This window comes from Pleurodeles waltl, chromosome 9, assembly GCF_031143425.1.
Source record: "Pleurodeles waltl isolate 20211129_DDA chromosome 9, aPleWal1.hap1.20221129, whole genome shotgun sequence".
NCBI classification, from domain to species: domain Eukaryota; kingdom Metazoa; phylum Chordata; class Amphibia; order Caudata; family Salamandridae; genus Pleurodeles; species Pleurodeles waltl.
In genome coordinates, this window is record NC_090448.1 from 344,807,041 (window position 1) to 344,830,546 (window position 23,506).

At 42.5% G+C, this 23,506-nt stretch overlaps 1 protein-coding gene across 1 annotated transcript in view; it reads right to left on the reverse strand.

Moving 5' to 3' along the window:
• Positions 1 to 1,523: 1,523 nt before the first annotated feature.
• Positions 1,524 to 23,506, reverse strand: part of LOC138259296 (cytoglobin-1-like) — a 253,926-nt gene continuing 231,943 nt past the window's right edge. Inside the window, exons 6-7 of the mRNA XM_069206917.1 lie at positions 8,203 to 8,283; positions 1,524 to 7,295 (exon numbers count right to left, since the gene is read on the reverse strand). Coding sequence (XP_069063018.1) covers positions 7,161 to 7,295; positions 8,203 to 8,283 — 216 coding nt within the window. The 3' untranslated portion in view covers positions 1,524 to 7,160. The remainder of the gene's footprint in view (positions 7,296 to 8,202; positions 8,284 to 23,506) is intronic.

Here is a 23,506-nt window from a genome sequence, read left to right on the forward strand (position 1 = left end):
TGGCAAGGGTACACCTAGACACAGGTTCCAGGCTCATTGTACCACTGGGCCCAAGCTACAGCCGACTGACATCCCCAATCAGGATCAAACCAGTCTTGGGTTGCTTGCAGTTCAGGGAACACCTGACTTGGTGGATGGGGCTGTACTATTCCAATTGGAACAGGGTCAAGACTGATTTACCTGTGGCTGGGTGCTAACTCAGGTGGCATGGTGTGGAAAAGAGCAATGGATTGGAATACTGCTACAAAAGATTGCCAGTGTTTAGACTTATTGCAAGAATTCTTCCCATCACCTTTTGAGTACTGGATGATACTCTTCCGCATGAAACATTGGTAACTCATTTTGGCATGGATGCCATTGCATGTGAGGCAGTCAGTGATCATGTCTGGATAGAGGCTAAAGGACGCATGTGGTAAAGAGTCCAGAGCAGCTCATGTGACTTTCTAGAGCAGCTCACATGCCAAATTTGGTCTGGTGTCTTTCTGCAGGTTAAAGCCTGAGACTTAACATGGACCAGCAGAAAGATGTGGAAAGGAAAGGTTGTTTCACACTTGCTCAGTGGTCCTCTTTTACGTTGAGGAGAAGGGCATATGCTACTCATGACTAGTGCTGTGTTTCCTTTAAAGGACAGTAATATCATTATTTCTTACCAGCAGCACCAGCTAAAACTTGGAGGGTGTAAAGCAACAGGCAGTGGTAGCTTTAGGTGTATCCCTAGTTGTTCAGGGGACATGCTGGGCTTGTTGGTGTTCTGTGTGTAGGACAGGACATGGCTTACCCCCTGGGGTTCTCACTCAAATCCCCCTTTAACTTTATTTGCTTTCTTTTTCTGTTGAGTGCCTCAGTCCCTGTGAAAAAATAATAGCATCCTGAGGTAGCTAGTCAGTCGTTTAGGAGAGGAACCAGAACCTACATACAGTGGGTGAATTGGGTTTGACTACCTGCCACTTCCTTCATTTGTTTTCACATTTGCACTTTTAATATGTTTTTCTGCTTGGTTGATGCCTCTGGATTATGAGGGAAAAACAGATGGATAGTATGACTCTGGGCCTTTCTTTATCAGGTGTGGTATTAGATCTCCCCTTTTAAGGCCTAGTTGAGAGCAGGGGAGGCAGTGGCTGTGCCCTCTTGGTCAACAGAATACACAGAGCAGTGCTTAACTTGGCCTGATGGCTTCTGGTGCTCAGCACTGGCACTTAATTGTCAACACCAGCACTTGTGACAGTCTGCCACAAGGTGGCACTGTCTGGCTAATTTAGAGATGACCGCAAGAACAGTCAATTAATCATTCAATATACATTAAAAATGGCTAGTACCTGCTGCCCAAGCCATTCTTATAGATTTCAGGGCCTGGAATAGTCTGAATTGTCACACTTGTAGCAATGTGATGGCTAGTAGTTGTGTTGTTACTATCACCTGCAGCATAGCGGGGGATGTGTGGTGCAAGCAGAAGTGGCCTCCTGATGAAAGCTCTGGCACTTATATTGTTTTACAAATTAAGCAATGACACAGAGTAACGTGCCTGAGGTCGGACAGCTTCACATAGGAAGCTTTGTCTCCCTGGGTGTGTGCTTTGGGAGCTTTGGGTAGTCACTCACTGCACCTCTGAAGGCCATATAGGCAGGCTGTGATGGCTAACCTTCATTTAAGCATCATTGGACCTGAATCGTGACAAAGCACAAATCAAGCTTAATCATGCCGAAGGTGCTGTGGCCGATATAGTAAAGTCTGGTCTACCTCATTACCACTGAAGTATGTGGCACACGCATACACCTGGCAGATGAAAGACATGGACACTGAGGCCTTGATTTCCTAATACTTTTCGCAAGGTCACAAATGTGAGCATGAAGTGATGAATTGAGAGTACCTTACAGAACATAACTTGTTATGCACTGGAAAAATGGCCTAAAGTAAAGCGAAGTAACAGTGATACATGAGTGATTCCATGCCAAAACACAGGAGTTTGAGGCAAATCCCTATATAGTAACATTGGTAGCCAGGGATTTGCATCAAAAACAGTGTCTCTTGGAGGAAGGAGTAGTGGAGAAAAGTTTTCTTTCCCCCATACTTTTCCAAATTTGGATATGTGCAGTACTGTTTAGAACACATACAAACTAGAAGAGGTATTAGACTGTCCAAACACAGTATTATGTACCGAAGGTCCAGTATCTAAAGGTACAAAATCTATACTAGACTTCATGCACACACCCTTCCACTATGGTACAAGATTGTGTGTATGTGTGTGTGCGTGTGTGTGCGGGGGGGGAGGGGTGCATGACAACCAAAATTTCACCATTGCCGGGGCAGAGACAGGAGCATATAGCAGAATATGTATTGCTGTTCTGCTCTCTCCCTTTGGTTCAATATAGCACAGTACGTTTGGTTTCTCCACCTGCAGTGTGCCACTTCTTTGCAATTACTCCTATGTTTGTATGCAACAGGATGAGTCACGAGTTCCCAAAGTTTGATTTTATTAGCATCAGCTAACATGGTGAAAAGTGTGGAGGCGTGGGTTTAAGGAGATAAGTGACAGTCATCAAGATGGTGTGGCTGTCCATAGGACAGGTGTGGATCCTGAATATTAACTTCAGAATATTGTGGGATACTAATATCAAGGACAAAATATCGATGGACTAAATATGGAAAGACAAATATGTACAGATTTTGAACACTCAACTCCACATATATGCACCTTGACAAGTTACATAGATGTGGAGTTAAGAATAGTAAATCTATACTTCCCTGTATTCACTTACCTTCCCATATGTTGTCCCTTGATGTTTTGTGCACGACATTAGTGTACCACAATATTCTTGTACTCAATATTCCAAAGTGCAATCTCTAGGAAATGTCCTCAAGGACATAATATTGATTTTGTTTACTCGGTTCCCTTTACATCCAGCACATCCTCCTTCACACCCGCTTATCTCCCTCCCACAATTATACAGTGCTTTCATTGCACTGATGCTATGCCCTTTGCCAATCTATGTTGATTCAACTATCACCTTCAGTAAGGTTATTAAAATATTACTCATCCATGAAAGAGCGACCCACATCTCAAGTTCAAACATTGACATATTTGCTGCGTGAGTCAGACAGGCACAGGCAGTTTGCTGATGAAGAACTGCAGTTACACAGGCTGCAATATGGCCTTTTCGAAGGCTTTACTTTAAAAATAAAGTCATTTTTACGAGATCTAACAGTGTTACTGCTGAAAGGCAGCTGCTTCATGCATGTATCAGGAATAACTGTGGGCAGATTAGCAATCAAGATAACTGAGGCAGACAGACGGTGCTGAGCATTGTGTAAACCAGAGCAATAAACGAGACCACATTGAACGGCTTTGTGCGACCAGGTTGTAGGATATTGGTTTAAATTATTTAACAAATTATTAAAAACAAATGTGGACAATGAAAGGCGTAAGAGAGAGTAAAAGCTGAACTTGTCATACTTGCAGTATGGATTTGTAATGTTTCCCGTGCTAGTGTACATGACCACAGTGCATGAGCACATGCCCTATGAGACTATACGGGCAGCTTGCAAGACTGGCATGTGCCCGGTGAAACACGGCTAGACTGACAATTTGCCCTGTGAAACATTGTAAGAGTGACAATGAGCCTAGTGAAATGCTGCAAGACTGACAATGCGCCTAGTGCAATGTTGAAAAGCTGAGAATGTCCCCATTGAATTCATACAAGACTGAGAATGTCCCCAGTGAAACTCTGAAATACTTAGAATGTGCTCAGTGAAACACTGCACCAAAACACTGACAATGTGGCCAGTGAAAATCTGCATCTCTGACAATGGACACAGCGAAATCATGCAAGGCCGAGAATGTCCCCAAGGAAACCATACGAGACCGAGAATGCCCCCATGAAATCCTGAAATACTTACAATGTGCCCATTGATCGCTGCTTAACCGACAATGTGCCCAAATAAACCCTTCCACACTGACACTGTGACCAGTGATACCCTGCAAGACTGACAATGTGACCAGCAAATCTATACAAGACTGACGACTGTCCAGGGAAACCTAGCAAGACCATCATAGTGTCTTATGAAGATGTATATATGTCCTACACTAAGACTGAACAAGTGGCATTTAATTCAGAGAATGTGCTCTGTAGGAGCTTCATTGTGTCACCTGATACTGAAATGTGGTGACTGTGTGAGATTTGTGGGTGTGAATAATGGGACAGAGGGTGCCATGATTGTGCGCACCTGGAATTTTCCACCCCGAGAGTATGTGTTCCGTGAGACTGGGATTGTGTCCTATGAGACCAGAAGAATACCCAGCAAAGCTAAATGTGTTATGTGAGCAGGAAATGTGAACAGTGAAACTGTAAAAAGTGCAGAATGAGCCTTTCAGTGTGGCCTTCGGTGAGGCTTAGAAGATGCCTAGTGATACTTAGATTGAGCCCACTGAGTCCAGGAAGGTTCCATGTGATGTGGTGCACATTGGTCAGAGCCCCAACTCAAGACTAAGAGTTTACCTCATTGTATGATTTGCCCACTGAGTATGTTGCCTGTGAGACCGCTTGTAGCATATGAGATTGAGAGAGTTTCTGTGAGATTGTGAATGTGCCTCGTGGTACAGCAAATGTGTCACTTGACACTGAATGAAACCTCCATAATCCGGTTTTAGGTCATGTAAAATGGTGATTGAGCCAGTGAGAAAGTGTATATGGCTTATGAAACTGACAACGTGAGACTGTGAATATGTCATTTGAGACCGTGATTGTGCATATGATACTGAAAATGTAACCTGTGAGCCTGCAAATGTTCCTGTAAATGTAAGAATGTGACCTGTGAGGCTAAGACTCAGATGTGTGTGTGTGTGTGTGTGTATGTAGGAGAGGGAGAGAGAGAGGGAGGGGGAGAGAGTGTGCATGTGTGTGTATCCTTCTGATTTACTTCTATATGATGTGAGGAGAATGTCCAGTTTTTGAACCTATGACGTGCCATGTCACAGTGCAGTGATATTTTGGCGAGTGAGCATCGGAGTGTGCCCTCTTATACGCATTGGTGCTCTCTTAATTCACTGTTATATCACGCCAAACTAAGAATGTGCCCTCTAGGTATGTTGCATGTAGGTTCCCTATGATATGCTCTAAGTATGTTCTTCATCACACTTGGACTGCAGAGGTTCAGGGATTCTCCATCCGTGTTTGAATCTACACCCTATAGATGGTTACAACGCCTTTCATCAGGCACCTCCAAGATCATGTAGTGGTATGCCTTTCAATAATCTTTGGCAATGTAGAGAATTTTATATGATATAAAAAGGCACATTTATGCATTTGAGATACAATTAGTGCCCTGAAATAGAAGACTGTGTCCTAGGCCAGCAGTTCTTAACCTGGGATCCACAACTCTTTGTAATATTAAATAAAAGTAGCGGATGAATAAAGTATATATATAAGAAAAGTGAAATGGCACATTGAAGCTTTTAAAACGCTCTGTAAAAGTGAGGAAATTTGAAATTATAGGCTAATATTAAGTTGTATCCCTATGTTTATTATTGGGACCAGCACAAGTAAAGAAAAGTGAATCTAGTGTGGATGATTGGTAGACTCAATTGAAGCACTGTTATTTTCTGATAAAAATGAGTGCATGCCATAGGAGCAGAAAAGACAAAGTGATATGTCAGAGTCTAGCATATTGCTTTATCTTTTGGAAATGAAACTACATTTTGTAATTTCTCCAAGCTTCACATTGAAATTAAAATTTCGAATTTAGCATTTTTTATTTATAAATTAAATAAAATATTCAATAATTTGTGTATTTTGGATGCATACTTGTTTCTGTATTTTTTTTGTGTAGAATGTTTAGGTTCAAATTGTAGAAATTGCTTAGGCAGAGATCCCGACTAGGGGAGTTCACAAACAACAAAAGGTTAAGAATCACTGTTCTAGGCAGTGCCCACGTCTTTCCAATTGCCTCTATAGTCCGACCTTCTAATTCTTAAGTCTATGGAAACCACAGCTAAACGAAGTGCACTTAGGACCAAAATAATTCACAATGTCAGCTAGTACCAGCGGGTTTCTGATACTAATTTCGAGGTCCCATTTCCTGCACTTCTCTGTATGACCTGCCATCTAAAGGGTGAAGGAAAGCTTCCCCAGAAAATGTAAAATTTGCTACCACCTTCCTCAAATGGTTTTTACCATGACTACTCAAGTTATTTTGCCGTGCCTTTATCCTGATAACCGGTTTCCTTACTCCTTTATGATGCGAGCCAGTCTGCTTATGCCTTTCAACTAGCCCTTGCCCCCTCATTCCAGCACATCATGATGTCCCATAAGAACCCAAGGCATGTGGCCTAGGGCCAGGTGTAGCAATCCAAGAGCCTTTGTCATGTACAGGAGGCAAGAATGTTCTTTTACTTACTACTTCATCCTTCGCCCCTACGAGCCACCTGAAGATGATGCCGTGTCATGTTACAGGAGCGGGCTGCTTCCTCAAAGGATAGTGCTGAACAAATAACTCTGTAATTGCTCGCTCAGTCACGTGAGAAATTGTCCTACTCGAGTCCTTGGTTGCTTATAACCTCCAAAGCCTCTGAAGTCCCTCCCCGGTAAAACTGATCAGGTTGCCTGCTCTGAAATCACTGAGTGCTGCTGTGAGTCCAAAGAGCGGCTTTGTTATCAGATTTCATAAAGCAGAAGGACAAAACGTTGCTATCTGACAATATGAGCTCACACGTACTGAATTGCCTAGATTAACACAATGTTGAGTCCTAGGGTCAAAATACAGACATTGGAGAATTCAACAGTTGTACAACTGAATCGTATCTGAGCAGATCAAGCAAAGCAACCAGGAAGCTGGTGCCTTGTAGAGGAACTCCAGTCATGGGCAGAGTCTATACATATGGCCCAGATTCTTTGAAAGTCTAGAAAGGAGCCACTCTGCCTTATCGTCTCCCACTGCACATCTTGTTGAAGAAGACTTAGGAAATTAAGAATTCATATGTCCTTAATTCATAAATTCAAGGATATCCCATTTATGTCCACATGGGGTTTAGGGATGCCTAAGATATACGGCAAAGCTACTGAAGCATTCTGCCCTGGTCTGGGAAAGTAGTTTGAAACTTGACTTAAAAGGCAGAAAAAATCCTGCGTAGAGTTTTGGTGCAAATTCTCATTTTCCAAGAGAAAAAGTCAGATGCTGTTCTGAGCAGCGCTGGCAACAGGAGATCCAGACTTCTGTGAATAAGTTGTTTGATTAACACTGCTTGTCCTCTCCTCTTCATTGTATCCCCTCTTCATCACTGCCGTGAGGTATCGAAAGAGACTCTAAAAAAGGCAATATGGGTCATGACAAGACAAGAAGAAAAGGGAGATTGAAAATCTGACAGTAGTGAATGTGAGAGAGATTGATTTAAAATTGAAAGGAAGGAAGATAGGTGCATTATAGAACTGGTGGAGAGGGAGAGCATAAAAAGGAGAGAAGACAGATGGTAGAAGAGAATGGAAGTGGAATCGAGGGATAGTGGGGAGGCAGGATAAGGTAGTATGAGAGAGGGGCTGGAGGAAGGAAGAATAGAGTAAGATACGAAGGATGGAGAGGCAGGTTGAAAAGAAAGAAATGGAGGAAGAGAGCAAACAAGGGTGGGGTAACGAAGAGTGGACATAATGGGGTAAAATAAAGAAAAGAGTAAAAGAGACAGAAAGAAATGGACAATAGAGGTAGACTTGGAAGATAACAAGGGAAGAGAGAGACAAAGTCACATAAAATGAAACAGAATGAGAGAAACGAACATTGCAGAGGTTTGTAAAGAAAAGAGAGACGAAGAACATTTCACCAAGTGAGAAGCAGCACCACAGGACAGACAGACTGAGAGAGGGATAGGCAGAAGTATGTAAAGAGGATAAAAGTGGAAAACTGAGACAGTGATGGATTAAAATGGAGAGAGAATGAAAAAGGAAGACCGATCGAAATGTAGTGAGAGAATAAAGTTCTGAAAGGCGTAACAGGAGGTTTGAGCAATAAGGGAGGTGAATGGGAAAGAACTAAAAATGAAAAATGAGAATGAAAATAAGAGCAAAGAAAGGGATATGCATGTAGAGAAAATACATGAGAGAACAGGAGTGAGATGAAGCAATAAGGAAGAAGATAATTAGAAAGATTATCACGTAAAGGAAAGAGAGCTATTCATGGTACAGAAAGCAGCAGCAACCCCTCAACTCCTAATTCGCTTACCTCCCAGGCCTCCTGAACCTCAGATGTCCATCTCTCCTTCAGGATAGGCTTCACGGCACTAATAAACTGCACTCCAACATACTAGAAGCACAGAGCAAAGGTGTTAACATGACCTTACAATTACACCAGTTCTTAAGGCACATTTAATAATATAGGTTGTGGTATTTATTTCACATGGTAAACTTCACTTCCCCAGTGTGAGGTATTTACCACATGTGGTAAATACCTCAAGTTCCGAGTTTTCAACGAGAAAATGAGACATAATATGCAAATTGTTTTCAACACCCTTGACCTACATAAGCTGCCATTTTTCAGGTCCTTTGCCTGCGGAGAACAAATTTCGGCAGGTTTGACCTGCCAAATCTATCAGAGCACAACTGCGAGGGTGTGGTAATGATCACACAACTGTAATTTGCACAGGGAAAGGAATATGGGGCCAGACGTATGAAGCCTTTTTGCATTCGCAAACAGTGCGAATGCCCATTTGCGAATGCAAAAAGGTCTTTCCGAATGTATGAAAGGCATTCTGAATGCAATGTAAAGGAATCGCTAAAATATTGATTCCTTAAAATTGCGACCCCATTTAGAGAATCGCAATTTGCGATTCTTTAAATGTGGCATTGCAAATAAGGAGTCCTTATTTGCGATTGCTTAAGCACATGTATGAAGCAATTCCTTAATGCGAATTGGGCATTAAGGAATCGCTATTACCACCAAGTAGACCTTGGTGGTAACATTGTGCAAATTAAAAAAGTGCATTAAAAATGCATTTTTAAAATTGACATGTAACGCACACATGCCCTTTTGGCATGTGTGCACCTTACATGTCTTCCAAAATTGTTTTGGAGTGCAGCAGAGGGGGCCTTAGGCTCCCAGCACCCTGGAGTTTGCATTTCCCAAATTGCGAATTCCAGTTAGGAATCTGCAATTTGGGAAATGCAAACAACTTGCACCTATGGGCCGACAGGCCCATAGGTGCAAATGGGGGCTGTATCGCAATTTTCGATTCGGTAATAGCATTTGCGATTTTTAAGAAATCGTTATTACCGAATTGCAAATATGATACATTGCATTTTGCGAATCAGAAATAGTGATTTCTTAAAAATCGCTATTTCTGAATCGCAAAAGGCTTTTTTCATACATCTGTCCCTTAGCCCTTAACTTGTAATAAGGGCTGCAGAGTTGAAGTATGAAACATGGTGCAATTTTTACTTGGATATGTAGCAGAGTAATATTCAGAATGGGTGAGAGGGATTAGGAAGGAATGATTACAACCAGTTCAGAGGTGAAAGAGACCAAATTTTGTTAATATATTGGTGGCACAGAAATTAGCATATGGTGACAAATTAACCTGCATGTAAAAGTCTAACAGAGAAAATGATATGAATTGCAAAATGTGAACATTTGAATTATGGTGGACCATGTGGCCACCGTTCATATTAAACACTATGGGGCATATTTATACTCTGTTTGTGTGTTCTTTTTTTCGACGCAAAGATGGTGCAAACTTAACTCCATATTTATATTTTGACGCTAGACCCGTCTAGTGTCAAAGTATTGGAGTTAACGTTATTTGTTGGATGCGTGAACCCACCTTGCGACAATGAGATACAAGGGAAGCGTTCCTGTCCAAAACATGACTCTATACCCGTAGTGCCATATTTATGCACCTGGGGAAAAATTGCGCACAGGTGGAAGCCGGGCCTAAATAATGGCGCTAAGCCTCCTTAGAGCCATAGTTTAATGCCTGGGTCAGACCAGGCATTAGGGGACCTGTGGACACCTTTCCATAGTTAAACACCATGGAATGGACCCACAGGTGCGCTCCCCAAGTCCCAGGAACACCCCCGCCCCACCGGAGGGACACCAGAGGATAGGAAACCCCACCCCATGTAAGTATTTTTTTTTTTGTTGCCTTCAGGGGCCCTGACTTGGTGCCCCCTGCATGGCACATGGTGCAGTGGCCATGCCCAGGGGACCCTTGTTCCTGTGCTGGCCACTGGGGTGGTGGGCGCAATTCCTGTCTTTCCTAAGACAGGTGTCATGTTTTTGGTGGTCGTGCGCCAGGAAATGGCGCTAGTCTGGTTAGAGGCTTTTTTTTTGTGCCTCTAACCAGGCTAGTGTCATTTTCTGACGAACATCCGCCTCTTTCCCTACCGCCACCCACACCCGGCTAGCATCTTCTTCTAAGACGCTAGCCCAAGTTTAGAGCTGGCTTGCGCCATTCAATAAATACGGCGCCTGGCTGGGGTTGTTAAATGATGCAAGCAGGTGCTAAACCTTTTGCCGTAAAACTGCTGTAGTGCAGTTTTGCGGCAAAAAGCAGCATAGATATGGGCCTATGTTTTAACATGAGAGCTTTGCATTCATATTAAATGAAGTGAGTGTTCTTATTAAGATGTAGATTAATAACTGAAAGTATTAAATGAACATGAATCAATTGTACTTATACAGAGTAAATTATTTCATCAATGTGAGTTACATCTGTGCAGAAAAATAAATGCATGTTTAAATTGCTCTAACATGCCATAGCAAATAGTTGCAATTAAGAAATATTGATTTGTAAGGAGTGCAATAGGTTTATTAATGTAATAAATGTATTAATGTGTATTAAGGCTTTTTTAGATGAACTAGGCCTGAAAGATTCATTTTGCAGCAGTAATGGAAATTCACTTGTTTATTCTGTTTCCTGTGACCTGACTTCTTTCTTTAGGCTGCTTATGTGACGTTGAATGTCCCACTGTATTGAAGGCAAAAAAACATGTTTCAGAATTAACAATATTGCTTTATTTGTTCTAGCTGTCAAACAAGACAGGAAACCCAGGATTCTTATGTGAAACAGATTTAGTTACGTAAGAGAAAACTCTCAAGGAACAAATAACTAGAGAACGTAATATTTTGTCGGAATTATGTGAAATCATTGCAATTGAGTAAGAAAAACTGTATTTTGATGATTTACTGATGTCACCATTATCTGCTTTGAATTCTAATAATAATGTGCATATTGAGCTGTTGCTAATCTATATTATTCTTTTGAAGTGTTTAACAGTATTGATGTTTAGTAGGTTAAATCGTTTCAGATGCATAGGTCAGCCTATGGTTTTCCTGTACATTTAGAATTTAGTTATGTGCATCATATATGTGACATTGATTTGGGATTGCAATAAAGCTTTGAACCCTTATTCAGTTTGGAGTTTGATTTAGTGTTAAACTGTTCATGGTATTCAGAACTGTACATGGTTTGTCATTGATTTGGAATGATTCTGACTACTACACTCTTTGCCAAGTCCAAAGATCTAGTCGACCTCTATAGGTGAGAATAGCGATGGTGTCTCAGCTGCGTGTCTGTGGTTATTGAACCCAGAGAAGGGAGAAAATCTTCCCGGCATACGCGGCAATAGTTTTGGTAGTAGTGTTATGATTTTGTCTTGTGAGGAGGAGACAAGTCAAAATTTGTTCTTGATGTAGTGTAGGGGCTGAAGAAATTCCAGCATTGTGTTACTTGTGTATGGTATAAGTTGCACTTGCAATGCTTTGGGTAAATTGCAGGGAAGTGTGCTATATGAAGTGAGTAGGGAGTGTGCGTACTCCAAGTAAGAGTGTGGGGAGTTGGTATACTCCAAGTGAATGTTGCGCTTGGTGCTGAAAAATTGCCCACATGGTTGTTGTTGTTAACGGGTCCTGGGAGGCCTAAGACTCCGTAGTATTGTACAAGTGTATGGAGACAACTGGTTAATTTATTGTCTTCAAGTAAGGTGTTGGTTGATTGAGCACCGTCGACAATACCAGTAGTTTTGCCTAGAGTATGTGAGTTGCTGGTTGGTATTAGGTGAATCCTAAATGCACAAGGAAAATCCAAACTAACTGGAGTGAGGTTTTCAGGTCAAATCTTATGTGTGTTTGAGAGCAAGCCATAGCCAGAAGAGTATCTGTTTGTGTGAAAGGCCACAGTCAAAATTTCTATACAGCTTTCAAAGCATTTGAGTCCCACCCATAGTGAGCAGACACGTTTGGTTTTGTGCTCGCAATATATGCATTTAGGTTTTGCGTGAGAGGTGTATGAGATAGCTCAGAAGTGAGTCGCAGCTACCGAGCGAAGCAAGTGTAACGTCATTTGGTCTGCCTTGGGATAGGTCGGTTGCTGAAAAAAGCTGCGCACGGTTTGGTGGACAAGACTGCACTTCTATAGGTTGAGAAAAGCTTGTGAAAAGGATTGTGGGATTTAAAATTATTTCTTGGTTTCATAGATTTGTGTTTGTGAATTACATTTGTATAAAAATGAAGTTCGTCAAAGCTTTAAGGAGCGTGTTGAGAGGAGTTGCTTTTATTCCAGTAAGGGTGGGTGAGCCTACACGACCTAAGGGTACACCAGCATTCAAGAGAATGGAGGAGAATGGACTTTCAGCATGTCTTTGGGTAAATCAATAGTGCAAAATAACAGAGAAGGAAGGTACTTTAGGTTTTCCCTGTTACGGATCCTTTCATTTTAACATTTTGGAGAATTTGAGGAGGGTGTTGTATGAATCAAAGCCCCTTCCTAGATCTGCACAATATGAAGCACTTGCTACTTGAGAAATAGTTGTGAGACAAAAAGAGGCTCCAAGATTTGAAAGGAGGTTGAGCACAGCAGAAAAGACGGTAGAGGACTGACTCAGTTTGAGTCCACACTTAATGTACAGACACCTGCACAATGTGTGAGCCAGAGACAGATAATGCCTGTGTATTCACCAGTAATGGCACAACAGAAAGTTGCCCCAAATCAGTCAAATCAAGCTTTTGGTACAGGATTAACTGGCCAAACTAAAGGATTGATGCTCCCAGAAAGTCAGACAAATTTGTCAAGTCCAGAAGCATTAACAGTTCTTGTAACCATAGGTCCAGTAGCCATGTTGTATGCTCAGGTTAATAACGAGAGTGGTCCCCAGATTCCAAATCCAGTTTCAGCAATGAATTCACCTTTCAGAACTAATGCAGAAATGAAGATACTGAGCAATACTATGCCAGCCATGACCCCTATGAATTATTTTGGTTCAAAACAGACAATTAATGTAGTTGGTCCACTGATTGATGTGACACGTCCCCCATGCTATGTGATAGCTCAAGAGCAGCCTATGTACCACAGTCTATGCCTCGAGAAAAAGTAATTAACATTAGTTTACAAGGGATATCAGTGCAACAATTTACTGAATGGTTAGATAATTTGAGTGGGGCATCAGTTCCAGGAAACATGCCTTAGGGAGAAAAGACATTGGACATGGCTAGATTAAAATTGGAATTAAAGGAGATGATTGGAGGAACACTTGAAATGGCAGATTAGATTCTTACAATGAAAATGAATAGCAGATGTTGAGCAGGGCAGGTTTATGAGAAATTAACAAATTTGGCTGAGAAATACAAAATCAAAATGAATAAATCCAAGCAGTTGAAGAAGATTTACAGTTTGAATTTGATTCATGAGACATTGCGAACATGAGATCACTTGGAATGGAAATTAACATTACGGAGCTGATTCAGAGTATTCAAACATGGGGAGCATTAGATAAATGGAAAAGCAGATGGGCAAAGAAAAGAAGTCAGAAAAATAGCAGACTACATCTTCAAATGATGTGCAACAGGCTGGGGGGTGTAAAAATGATGCCAAATGAGCAAAATTCTGGGTGGGAATTTTGTTCATGTTCCTTGGAGCACAAATGACATACTGTCATTTACAAATGATTATCCAAAGTTGAGGGAGAAACTAGTGAAATGGTACCATCAAACAGAGATGATTGTAAAGCTTGCAAAGTGTTTGTGGGAAGATCTGAACAGGGTGGGATTGTGGTTCCAGCAGATTTGTGGGTTGAGTGGAAGAGGAGTGTTGATTGGCTAACGTATGAGATGGAGTAACAAGTGCGCCGTCTGAAGAGGTGATGAAAACTTATTACAACGTGACTGAGTTTCTGAGAACTAGAGTTTCCCCTAAACATATTGATTGGCAAAGGATTGACAGGACATCTTAGGAGACAAAGGAGTCTGTTCATGCTTATTAAGAGAGATTGTTGCAAACATTCAAGCAGTGCAGTGTCACAGAGAATATTAAACCGAGAGACATAATTCATTTTGTGTTTAGATTCATTGAAGGATTGAAGCCTGAAATGAGCAATATTAGAAATCATTTGATTTGCTGGCAAGGAAAGCCAATTGATGAGATATGGTATTACACAAAAGACTGAAGTGACGACATTGAATTGAAGCAGAAAAAGTTAAGGGAAAGGGTGATGGTGATGCAAATCAAATCTGCCCGAGTAACAGGTATGCAGGGTTTGCAACGAATGATGAACGTAGGCGGAGTGCAGGGAACACAGCAGCAAGTAAATATGGTTTCTCAGTATAGAGGATGAGGTCATAGAATTTGAGGAGATCCGAATGTGGTTGATGTTCAGAACATGAAGAAAATGCTTCCTTATCCTGCGTGCGGCAATGTCAGACATTGGAACTGGGAGTGTCCCTTTAGTAATGTAAATATTTTGGTGAGAGCTGGTGGTGTTGCACAGATGGTTGACACTAGTCAATTTCAAAATCAAAGAGTTCAAAGGCCCCGAAATCAATGCATAAATGTTCCTGCTGAAGCAGTACAAATTCAGGTTCCCCAGCAACAAATACAGTTTCCCCAACAGCAAATTCAAGCCCCACAGCAAATGCAGATACCACAAGCTTCGATGGCACAGCAACAGGTAGTGGTTCCTCAGCAGAGCGCAAACCAAAGAACAAATACAAATGTGAATCAGTTAATCACACAATACCCATTGATTGATTTCAGTGATAATGACATGAGTGGAGAATACATGAGTGAGAGTTCAGAAGAGGATGAATGGGTGCTGGCAGCCTCATTGGAGGTAGATCAGCTTGGTCCTTATGTGAATGCGAGTGTTATGGGTCATGATGTTTCATTTGTGTTTCATTCGTGGTTTACACTAGAGCAACTTGTTACACTGTCAGATCTGCCGAAGTCCCAAATGTGCCCCTTTCAGGAAGAACAGTTCAGGTTGTTGGAATAGCGAACCAGCATTTGGTAAATCCCATTACAGAGCCCATTCCAGGTAAGAGAGGAGCATTTGAGGGCCTGCACTGATTCGTGGTTTGCGATTCAATTCCTGTAAGTCTGTTAGGAAGAGACTTGCTATGCAAATTAAAATGCTGCATTACTTGTACATAGGAAGGGATAGCAATTCAAACTACTAGCGATGATGAGACTTCCAGTCAAACTGATGAGATGAATACTCATATTCCATTGTTTCCTGCCATGATTAATTACAAGAGACAGTAGTGGTGAGAGTTTGGGATCTTTCTGGAAAATATATTGTGCTTATCTGAGGTGTTGAACAAGTCAAAGTGACTGTAAAGCCCAATGCAATTTTCCCCTGAACACCACAGTATAACATGAGCCCAGAAGTGATTGAAGGTATTAGTAATTGCAGATTTTGTTGAGCAGAGAGTGTTAAAAGAAGTAACGGGCAGCCCATGTAATTCACCAATTAAGGGATTGAGAAAGTCAAGTGTGAAATATCACATAGTTCAGGATTTGAGAAAGGTGAACAAAATGATGATATCCTGTTGTCCCATAGTGCCAAATCCAGCAGTGATTTTATTTCAGATTCCATGTGAAGCAGAATGGTTTTCAGTTATTAACTTGTCCCAGGCTTTCTTTTCAATGCCTTTGCATGAGGATAGTCAATTCCTCTTTTCATTCTGATTTGGCAACCGTCTGTATTCATGGTGTCGCACTCCACAGTGGTTTTCGGAATCTCCGTTCATTTTTAATCAGATTTTGAAGAAGAACTTAGAGTCTTTGAACATGCCGTTTCAGTCTGCTTTAGTGCAGTATATTGACGACCTGATTGTTGCGTCTAATACACATGAAGCTTGCCGACAAGATTTATAGCGTTATTGAATCATTTGGGTGGAAACAAACATAGGCCCTCATTATGACATTGGTGGTAATAACCGCCAACCGCTGCGGCGACGGCCGCCAAAAGACCGTCGCCGTGGCTGCCAGCCATCAGCCAGGTTTTGACCATAGCCGGATTTCCGCCATAAGGATGGCTGAAATCTGGCTGTGGTCATGCCGGCAGATGGCGGTAAGGTGGTGGTGCTGCCAGAAGCAGCACCACGCCAGTAGACTGCCGCAGACCGTATCATGACCCATGATACGACCTGGAGGTGTTCTGCTGGCGGACGCTGCTGCTGGCTGCAGCGTCCCATCTCCTGCTGGAGGACCCCCTCACAAAAGGTAAGTTGGGTGCTCCGACAGAGGAGGGGGTGGGGGTGTTGTGTGTGGGGGCATGTGTGTATGTCTGTGCGTGGGTGTATGTTGTGATATGTGCATGCATGTGTGTATGTATGTATGTCAGTGTGTATGGATGTGTGTGTAAATGGATGTATGCATGCATGAATGAATGTGGGTATGAGTGTGTGTATGCGTGTGTACGTTGGTGAGTGAAGGTGCATGTCTATCGAGGGGGGGCTGGAGAGTGAGAGGGGGTTGGGGGAAACAAGGGGAGGGGGAGTGGGGCAGGGAACTCCTCCATCAGTGACAGGGAAGGAATTCTCTGGCACTGATAGTGCCTACTGCCATGGTTTTCGAGGCAGTAAGGATACCGCGAAAACCATGGCGGTAGGCGGGGTCATAATCCCGCAGGCAGGCTGGTGACCGCCACCTGGCTGGAGACTGAAGACTCCAGCCCGGCGGTCGTTACCGCCAATGTCATAATATGGGGAAAAGTACCACCAGACTGTTGGCAGTACTTTTCTCCATTTTACTGCCATCCACCGGGGTCATAATGACCCCCATAATGTTTTCCCTGCTAAATTACAGTATTGTCAGAAAGAAGTAAACTATTTGGGTCACCAAATTGAGAAAGGTGCGAGGAAAGTTTCCAGAGAAAGAGTTGCAGCAGTTAGGCAATTGAATCCCCCAGTTGCACAGAGAGGTGTCAGAATGTTTTTGGGAATGTTTTTGGGAATGTTTTTGGGAATGTTTTTGGGCATGGTTAGCTATTGTCGCCAATGGATCCCTAATTTTTCAGTAGTTTCCAAAACCGTTGCAGAAGTTGACACACAAAGAAGTTACTGACCAAGCCCCCTTCAATGAAGTATGCATGAAAGCTTTCACTGAGTGGAGAGAGAGTTTGTGCAGAGCTCCAGCTTTAGGAAGGCCTGATTACACTAAAGGTTTTGCACTGTTCTGTCATGAAGGTGATGGTTGTGCTCTTTCTGTTTTGACACAGTCACATGGAGGAACAAATAAACCAGTGCATATTTTTCTGCCACATTGGATCCTGTCGCTGCTACTTTGCCTGGCTGTTTAAAAGCTGTAGCCAGCGCTGGTGTGAGCATAAGTCAATGAAAAGGCATTGTGATGGGACACCCTTTAACTGTTTATGTCCCACATTCATTTGAGGTGCTTTTGACCCGGTCTAAAACTCAATATTTGACTAATGCCCGTCTTACCTGTTATGAGCTATTGATCCTTGGATCTGCCAATGCAACTGTCAAGAGGTGTGCGCTTTTAAACCCTGCCACATTAATGCCTGTAAATGTTGATGATTCAAACGATGTTAGTGAAATGGAACATGACTGCCTCAATGTCACTGAACTGTGCACTAAGTCCAGACCTGAGATTCAGGATACTGCTATAGAGGAGAATGACCAAGTTGTTTTTTGTTGATGGTTCCTGTTTAAGAGACAGTGAAGGTACTCTGAGAGCTGGTGATGCAGTCTGAACCCTCTCAGGAGTGGTTGAAGCCTCATGGATTCGAGGAGTCAATTTTGCCCAGGTAGCTGAACTGGTTGCTCGTACAAGAGTGTGCTGTGTGTCAGACCAGCTCTAGGTGACAATATTCACAGACAGTCAATACGGATTTGGTGCTGTGCATGATTTCGGGCAGTTATGGCAAAAGCAAGGTTTTACGACCGTGTCAGAATCACTCATTCAAAATGGAGAAAAAATTCATAATTTGTTGAATGCTTTATAGTTACCTGAGAAGATTGCAGTGGTAAAGTGTTTAGCCCACCAAAAATTGAATAATTATGTCTCGTTGGACAGTGCCTAGGCTGATCAAATTGCCAGATTTTGTGCACTCCACTGCATCACCTTCTATGAAGAGTGGAGTGGAGAAAGTGACAACAGTGAGACAAATAAACATTTCTTGATGTCAGTGAATGATACTTGGGATGAAATTAAGAGATTGCAGGAAAAAGCAACAGAGGAAACACACAGAGGTTGGATAAAAGCAGGTTATGTTCAAAGAAAGGGAGATGTTGTCTGTATTTCAAATGAAGAGAACGTTCTGTTGCCAGATTGTTTGTTGAACTCAATGGCTAGGTATTATCATGGTCAGGTTCATCTCAACAGAGTTGCAATGACTCACATTTTCAAACAGACATGGTACAACACCAGATTTAGATTGGTTGCAGAAGCAGTTTGTCACAGATGTGTTACATGCCAACAAATGGTTAATTTGAGCCACATAGGTAGATCAGGAGGTCCTTTTAACAGAATGCAACTTGATTTCATTGAGATGCCTGCTTGTAATGGATTGAAGTATATATTGGTCATTGTATGTGTGTTCTCCCATGGGATTAAGGCGCATCTAACAAGTAGGAATTATAGTCTCACTGTAGCTAAGCTGCTGCTCAGGGAACTGATACCAAGGTATGGGTTCCTGACTTCTTTGGAATAAGATCGAGGAACTCATTTTAATAATGAGCTCATAAAGTTGTTGTGTGCAGCACTGAACACTGAGCAAAAATGGCACTCCAGTTACAGATTAGAGGCATCTGGATTTGTGGAACAAATGAATGGAACACTGAAAGCTCGATTGGGAAAGGTGTGTGCCTCTACAATGTTGAAATGGCCTGATGCATTGCCACTTGTCCTAATGAGCATGCGAAGCACCCTTGACAGGAAGACAGGACTGCCTTCCCACGAGATTCTCATGGGCCGTGCAGTGAGATCCACAGCAGTACCTGCAAATGCACTTGTGAACCTAACAGATGACTTAGTGCTGGATTACTGCAAAGGTCTGGCTGATGTGGTTGAAACAGCAACAGTTCAAATGGCTCAAGAACAGTGTCACTGCTGACTGGATATTAATGAAGAAGCATGTCAGCAAGATGTGCCAAGAGGCAAGGTAGAAAGATCCATTTCAAGTTACCTTGGTGACTACAAGTGCTGTGATGTGTGCTAGTTTTCTGAACTGGATCCACGCAAGCCGCACAAGCAAGGCTTTTCCTCTTGAAAACACAGAGTCTGATCCTGCAAGAGCGAATGCTGAAGAAGAAGGGGTTTGACTTGGCCACGCTGTAAGGACTGAACAAGTGGCTGAAGCAGAGATTGTGGAAAGTGGTGAATCTGTAAGCAGCCTGCATGCAGACAAGAGTGCATGAGAGCAAAGTCAAAGTCAGCTGATTCCTGTCAGCACAGCAAACGTTGCAAAAGTAGTTGAGCCCTAAAAGAGAACATTGAAAGGAGATAAATGGCCTGCAGCTACACATGAACTGGTTGCTGATAAATTCCGACCAATAAGAGAAGCAATCAAAGAGTCAAATCAGAGTGAAGATGAAGATGGTGCTGTAAGGAGAACAAAAAGGAAAAGAGTACCAAGTCGAAGATACTCTTCATCTGAATGGGTCTACCTTGTCACAAATGAATGGGAGAATGGGTTTATGGCCTTTTGTTTCGACCATGAGAATTCAAATGAACATTCTGGAACTTGAAATCGCATTTGAACTGAGTTTTGAAATAACCTTGCTAATTGAACAACAAAGACATTACACTCTGGAAGTACAGATAAGCAAACTGTGTTCTATTGAAAATGAACATTTAACTATTTTTGAGAGCTTTAGTTGAATCTTGAAGAACTTCCTTGAAGATTGAGAACTACTGTAAATAGTGCAAAGACTTTGAAAAGCTGTTCAGTTTTTTTATTTTTGTCCTCACATTTTTTTCTTTTATTTATTTCTCCTATGACTCTACATAAGCCATGAATCCTGGACAGGGCAAACACAGTAGATGTAAATATGTGTGCATGGGTTGAATTATAGTATGTATGATTGCGTAAATGAGTGTTTCTGTGAAACAGAGGTGCAAAGTACAGCAATTCCAGTGCAGAAAATGACAACATTCAAGAAGGATAAGTTTTATAAGGAGGAGGCATTGCTTCATTTAGATGACACAAAGGAAGACTTATCTTCCAATGTTTAATATAGTTTGCTGTATGAGTATGTGGACACGATGAATGTGTGTGATTGTAATGTTTGTGCAAAAATTCCTTTGTCAGTGCAAGTAGGGATCACATTTCATAGCTTACCACTAACGTATGGGATTAGTTGCAGTTTGTTATTAGCACACTTGTACAATCAAGAGTACACTCAGTACTTCTATTTTAACTAAGATTTAGTTTTCTCCTTTGTTTCCATTAACCAGCAGCATTGCAAAGGTTAGAAACATAGATATAGTAGGGGAATTATTTGAGCCTACACTGACTTTTGGCACAGCATATGCACACTGGAATAACTTAACATGTCTTCTTACACAGGTAGAAAAGGAGTTCATTAATCAAGTAGATGACAGAAGAAAGGTAATGAAAGAAAAGTTAGATGAGGGTATAGTTAGCAAGAAGTAATCAGTTAACAACACACCTGAAATACAGGGACGCTTAGCTTTAGATTGCCAACAAGTAGGGAAGCTTTGTATATATAGGCCGCAATCAAAGCTGATAAGAAGTTTGTAGGAATGAGTGAATGCTGATGTGTTCCTGTTCAAGAATATATGGGATTGTATGCTAAATGGACAAAATCCCATTGTACCTGGTGTCTATTACATCTGTGGTCTGAACGCTTATTACAAGTTGCCAAAAGGCTGGTTTGGCACATGTTATTTAAGAGTGTTTTTTCCGAAGATCTATCAGGTGGGCAACATTGACAATCCAGCAGAGATTGAGAGACCTAAAATGAGATTTAAAAGAGGAGCAAGTAGTTCAGAGATTACAGGTGATATTTTTTGAGCTTTTATTCCATCAGTGGGTGTAATCTTGAATGACATAAAGAAAAGGAAGTTATCAACAATTGAAGATAAAATGGCAACTGATTTTTCAGGTGCAATGCTCCTTATGGACACAGAAATGGTTGCGGCGTGGTCTATGATTCTCCAGAATTGCCTTGCATTACACAACCTTTTAGCAAAGGAAGGCAGAGTCTGCTGAGTTTTAAAGTCACAGCACTGCTGCACTTACATTCTTAATGGAAACAGGGAGCTAAGGAGATTCTTATCTAATCTGACAAGTCTGAAAAATTACTTACAATGACTTAAAAGAGGGAAATGTTTGGGAGACAATAAGTGAAGGATTCCCAAAAGTAGGATCTTGGTTTGGAAACTTGGGAAATGGTTTTGTGAAGATGAGCCTGAAACCTTTTTTGATTGTGACTGTGTGCATAACTTGTGCACTTGGATTTGACAAAGCTTACAATTTCTGGAAAAGTCAAAGAATAAAGAATAAACAGAGGAGGGAAGGAGTAGAGATGGAGACGATGATGATGAAGAGAATTGACAAGTATCGCAAAACTAGATCTTGGCATATTTGATTTTTTTTCTCATTGTAATGAGCAAAGTTATTTTGTGACGGCATACGTCAGAGGAGGGACTGAGACAAATTGGATTTTGTTAATCTATTAGTGGCATAGAAGTTAGTATATGGTGATGAATTAACCAGCATTTAAAAGTAAAACAGTGAAAATAACGTGAGTTGCAAAATGTGCACGTTTCAATTATGATGAACCATACGACCACCATTCGTATTAAACACTATGGGGGTAATTCTGACCCTGGCGGTCATCGACCGCCAGGGCCAACAACCGCAGAAGCACCGCCAACAGGCTGGCGGTGCTTCCAGGCCAATTCTGACCGCGGCGGTAAAGCCGCGGTCAGAAAAGGGAAACCGGCAGTTTCCCGCCAGTTTTCCCCTTGCCAAAGGAATCCTCCATGGCGGCTCTGCAAGCAGCACCGCCATGGGGATTCCGACCCCCTTCCCGCCATCCTGGTCCTGGCGGTTCTTACCGCCAGGAACAGGATGGCGGGAACGGGTGTCGTGGGGCCCCCTAACAGGGCCCCATAAAGATTTTCAGTGTCTGCTTTGCAGACACTGAAAATCGCGACGGGTGCCACTGCACCCGTCGCACCCCTTCAACTCCGCCGGCTCCATTCGGAGCCGGCTTCATTGTTGAAGGGGCTTTCCTGCTGGGTCGGCGGGCGGCCTTCTGGCGGTCGCCCGCCGGCCCAGCGGGAAAGTCAGAATGACCGCCGCGGTCAATTGACCGCGGTACGGTCTTCTGGCGGTTCCCGCCAGGCGGGCGGCTTCCGCCGCCCGCCGGGGTCGGAATGACCCGCTATGTTTTAATATAAGAGGTTTGCATTCATTTCAAATGAAGTACTAAAATTAGTTAATGTAAGAGTGCCCTTATTAAGATGTAGATTAATAATTGAAAGTATTAAATGAACATGAACTAATTGTATACAGAATTAATTATTCCATTAACGTAAGTTACGTGTGTGCAGAAAAATAAATGCACATTTAAATTGTTCTAACATGTCATAAATAAATCAAATCAAATCAAATCACAAGCATTTATAAAGCGCGCTACTCACCCGTGCGGGTCTCAAGGCGCTAGGGGGATGGGGTTACTGCTGCTCGAAGAGCTAGGTCTTGAGTTGCCTCCGGAATGCGAGGTGGTCCTGGGTGGTCCTGAGGTTGGTGGGGAGGGAATTCCATGTCTTGGCCGCCAGGTAGGAGAAGGATTTCCCACCTGCCGTGGTGCGGCGGATGCGAGGGACGGTGGCGAGCGAGAGGTTGGCGGAGCGAAGTTGATGGGTGGTCGTGTAGAAGCTGAGGCGACGGTTGAGGTATTCGGGTCCCTTGTTGTGGAGGGCTTTGTGTGCGTGGGTGAGGAGTCGGAAGGTGATCCTTTTGTTGACTGGAAGCCAGTGCAGGTGTCTCAGGTGGGCGGAGATGTGGCTGTTGCGGGGTATGTCGAGGACGAGGCGGGCGGAGGCGTTTTGAATTCGCTGCAAACGTTTCTGGAGTTTAGCGATGGTTCCTGCGTATAGGGTGCTGCCGTAGTCCAGGCGGCTCATGACGAGGGCGTGGGTCACTGTCTTTCTGGTGTCGGCGGGGATCCAACGGAAGATCTTTCGGAGCATGCGAAGGGTGAGGAAGCAGGAGGATGATACGGCGTTGACTTGTTTGGTCATGGTGAGAAGTGGGTCCAG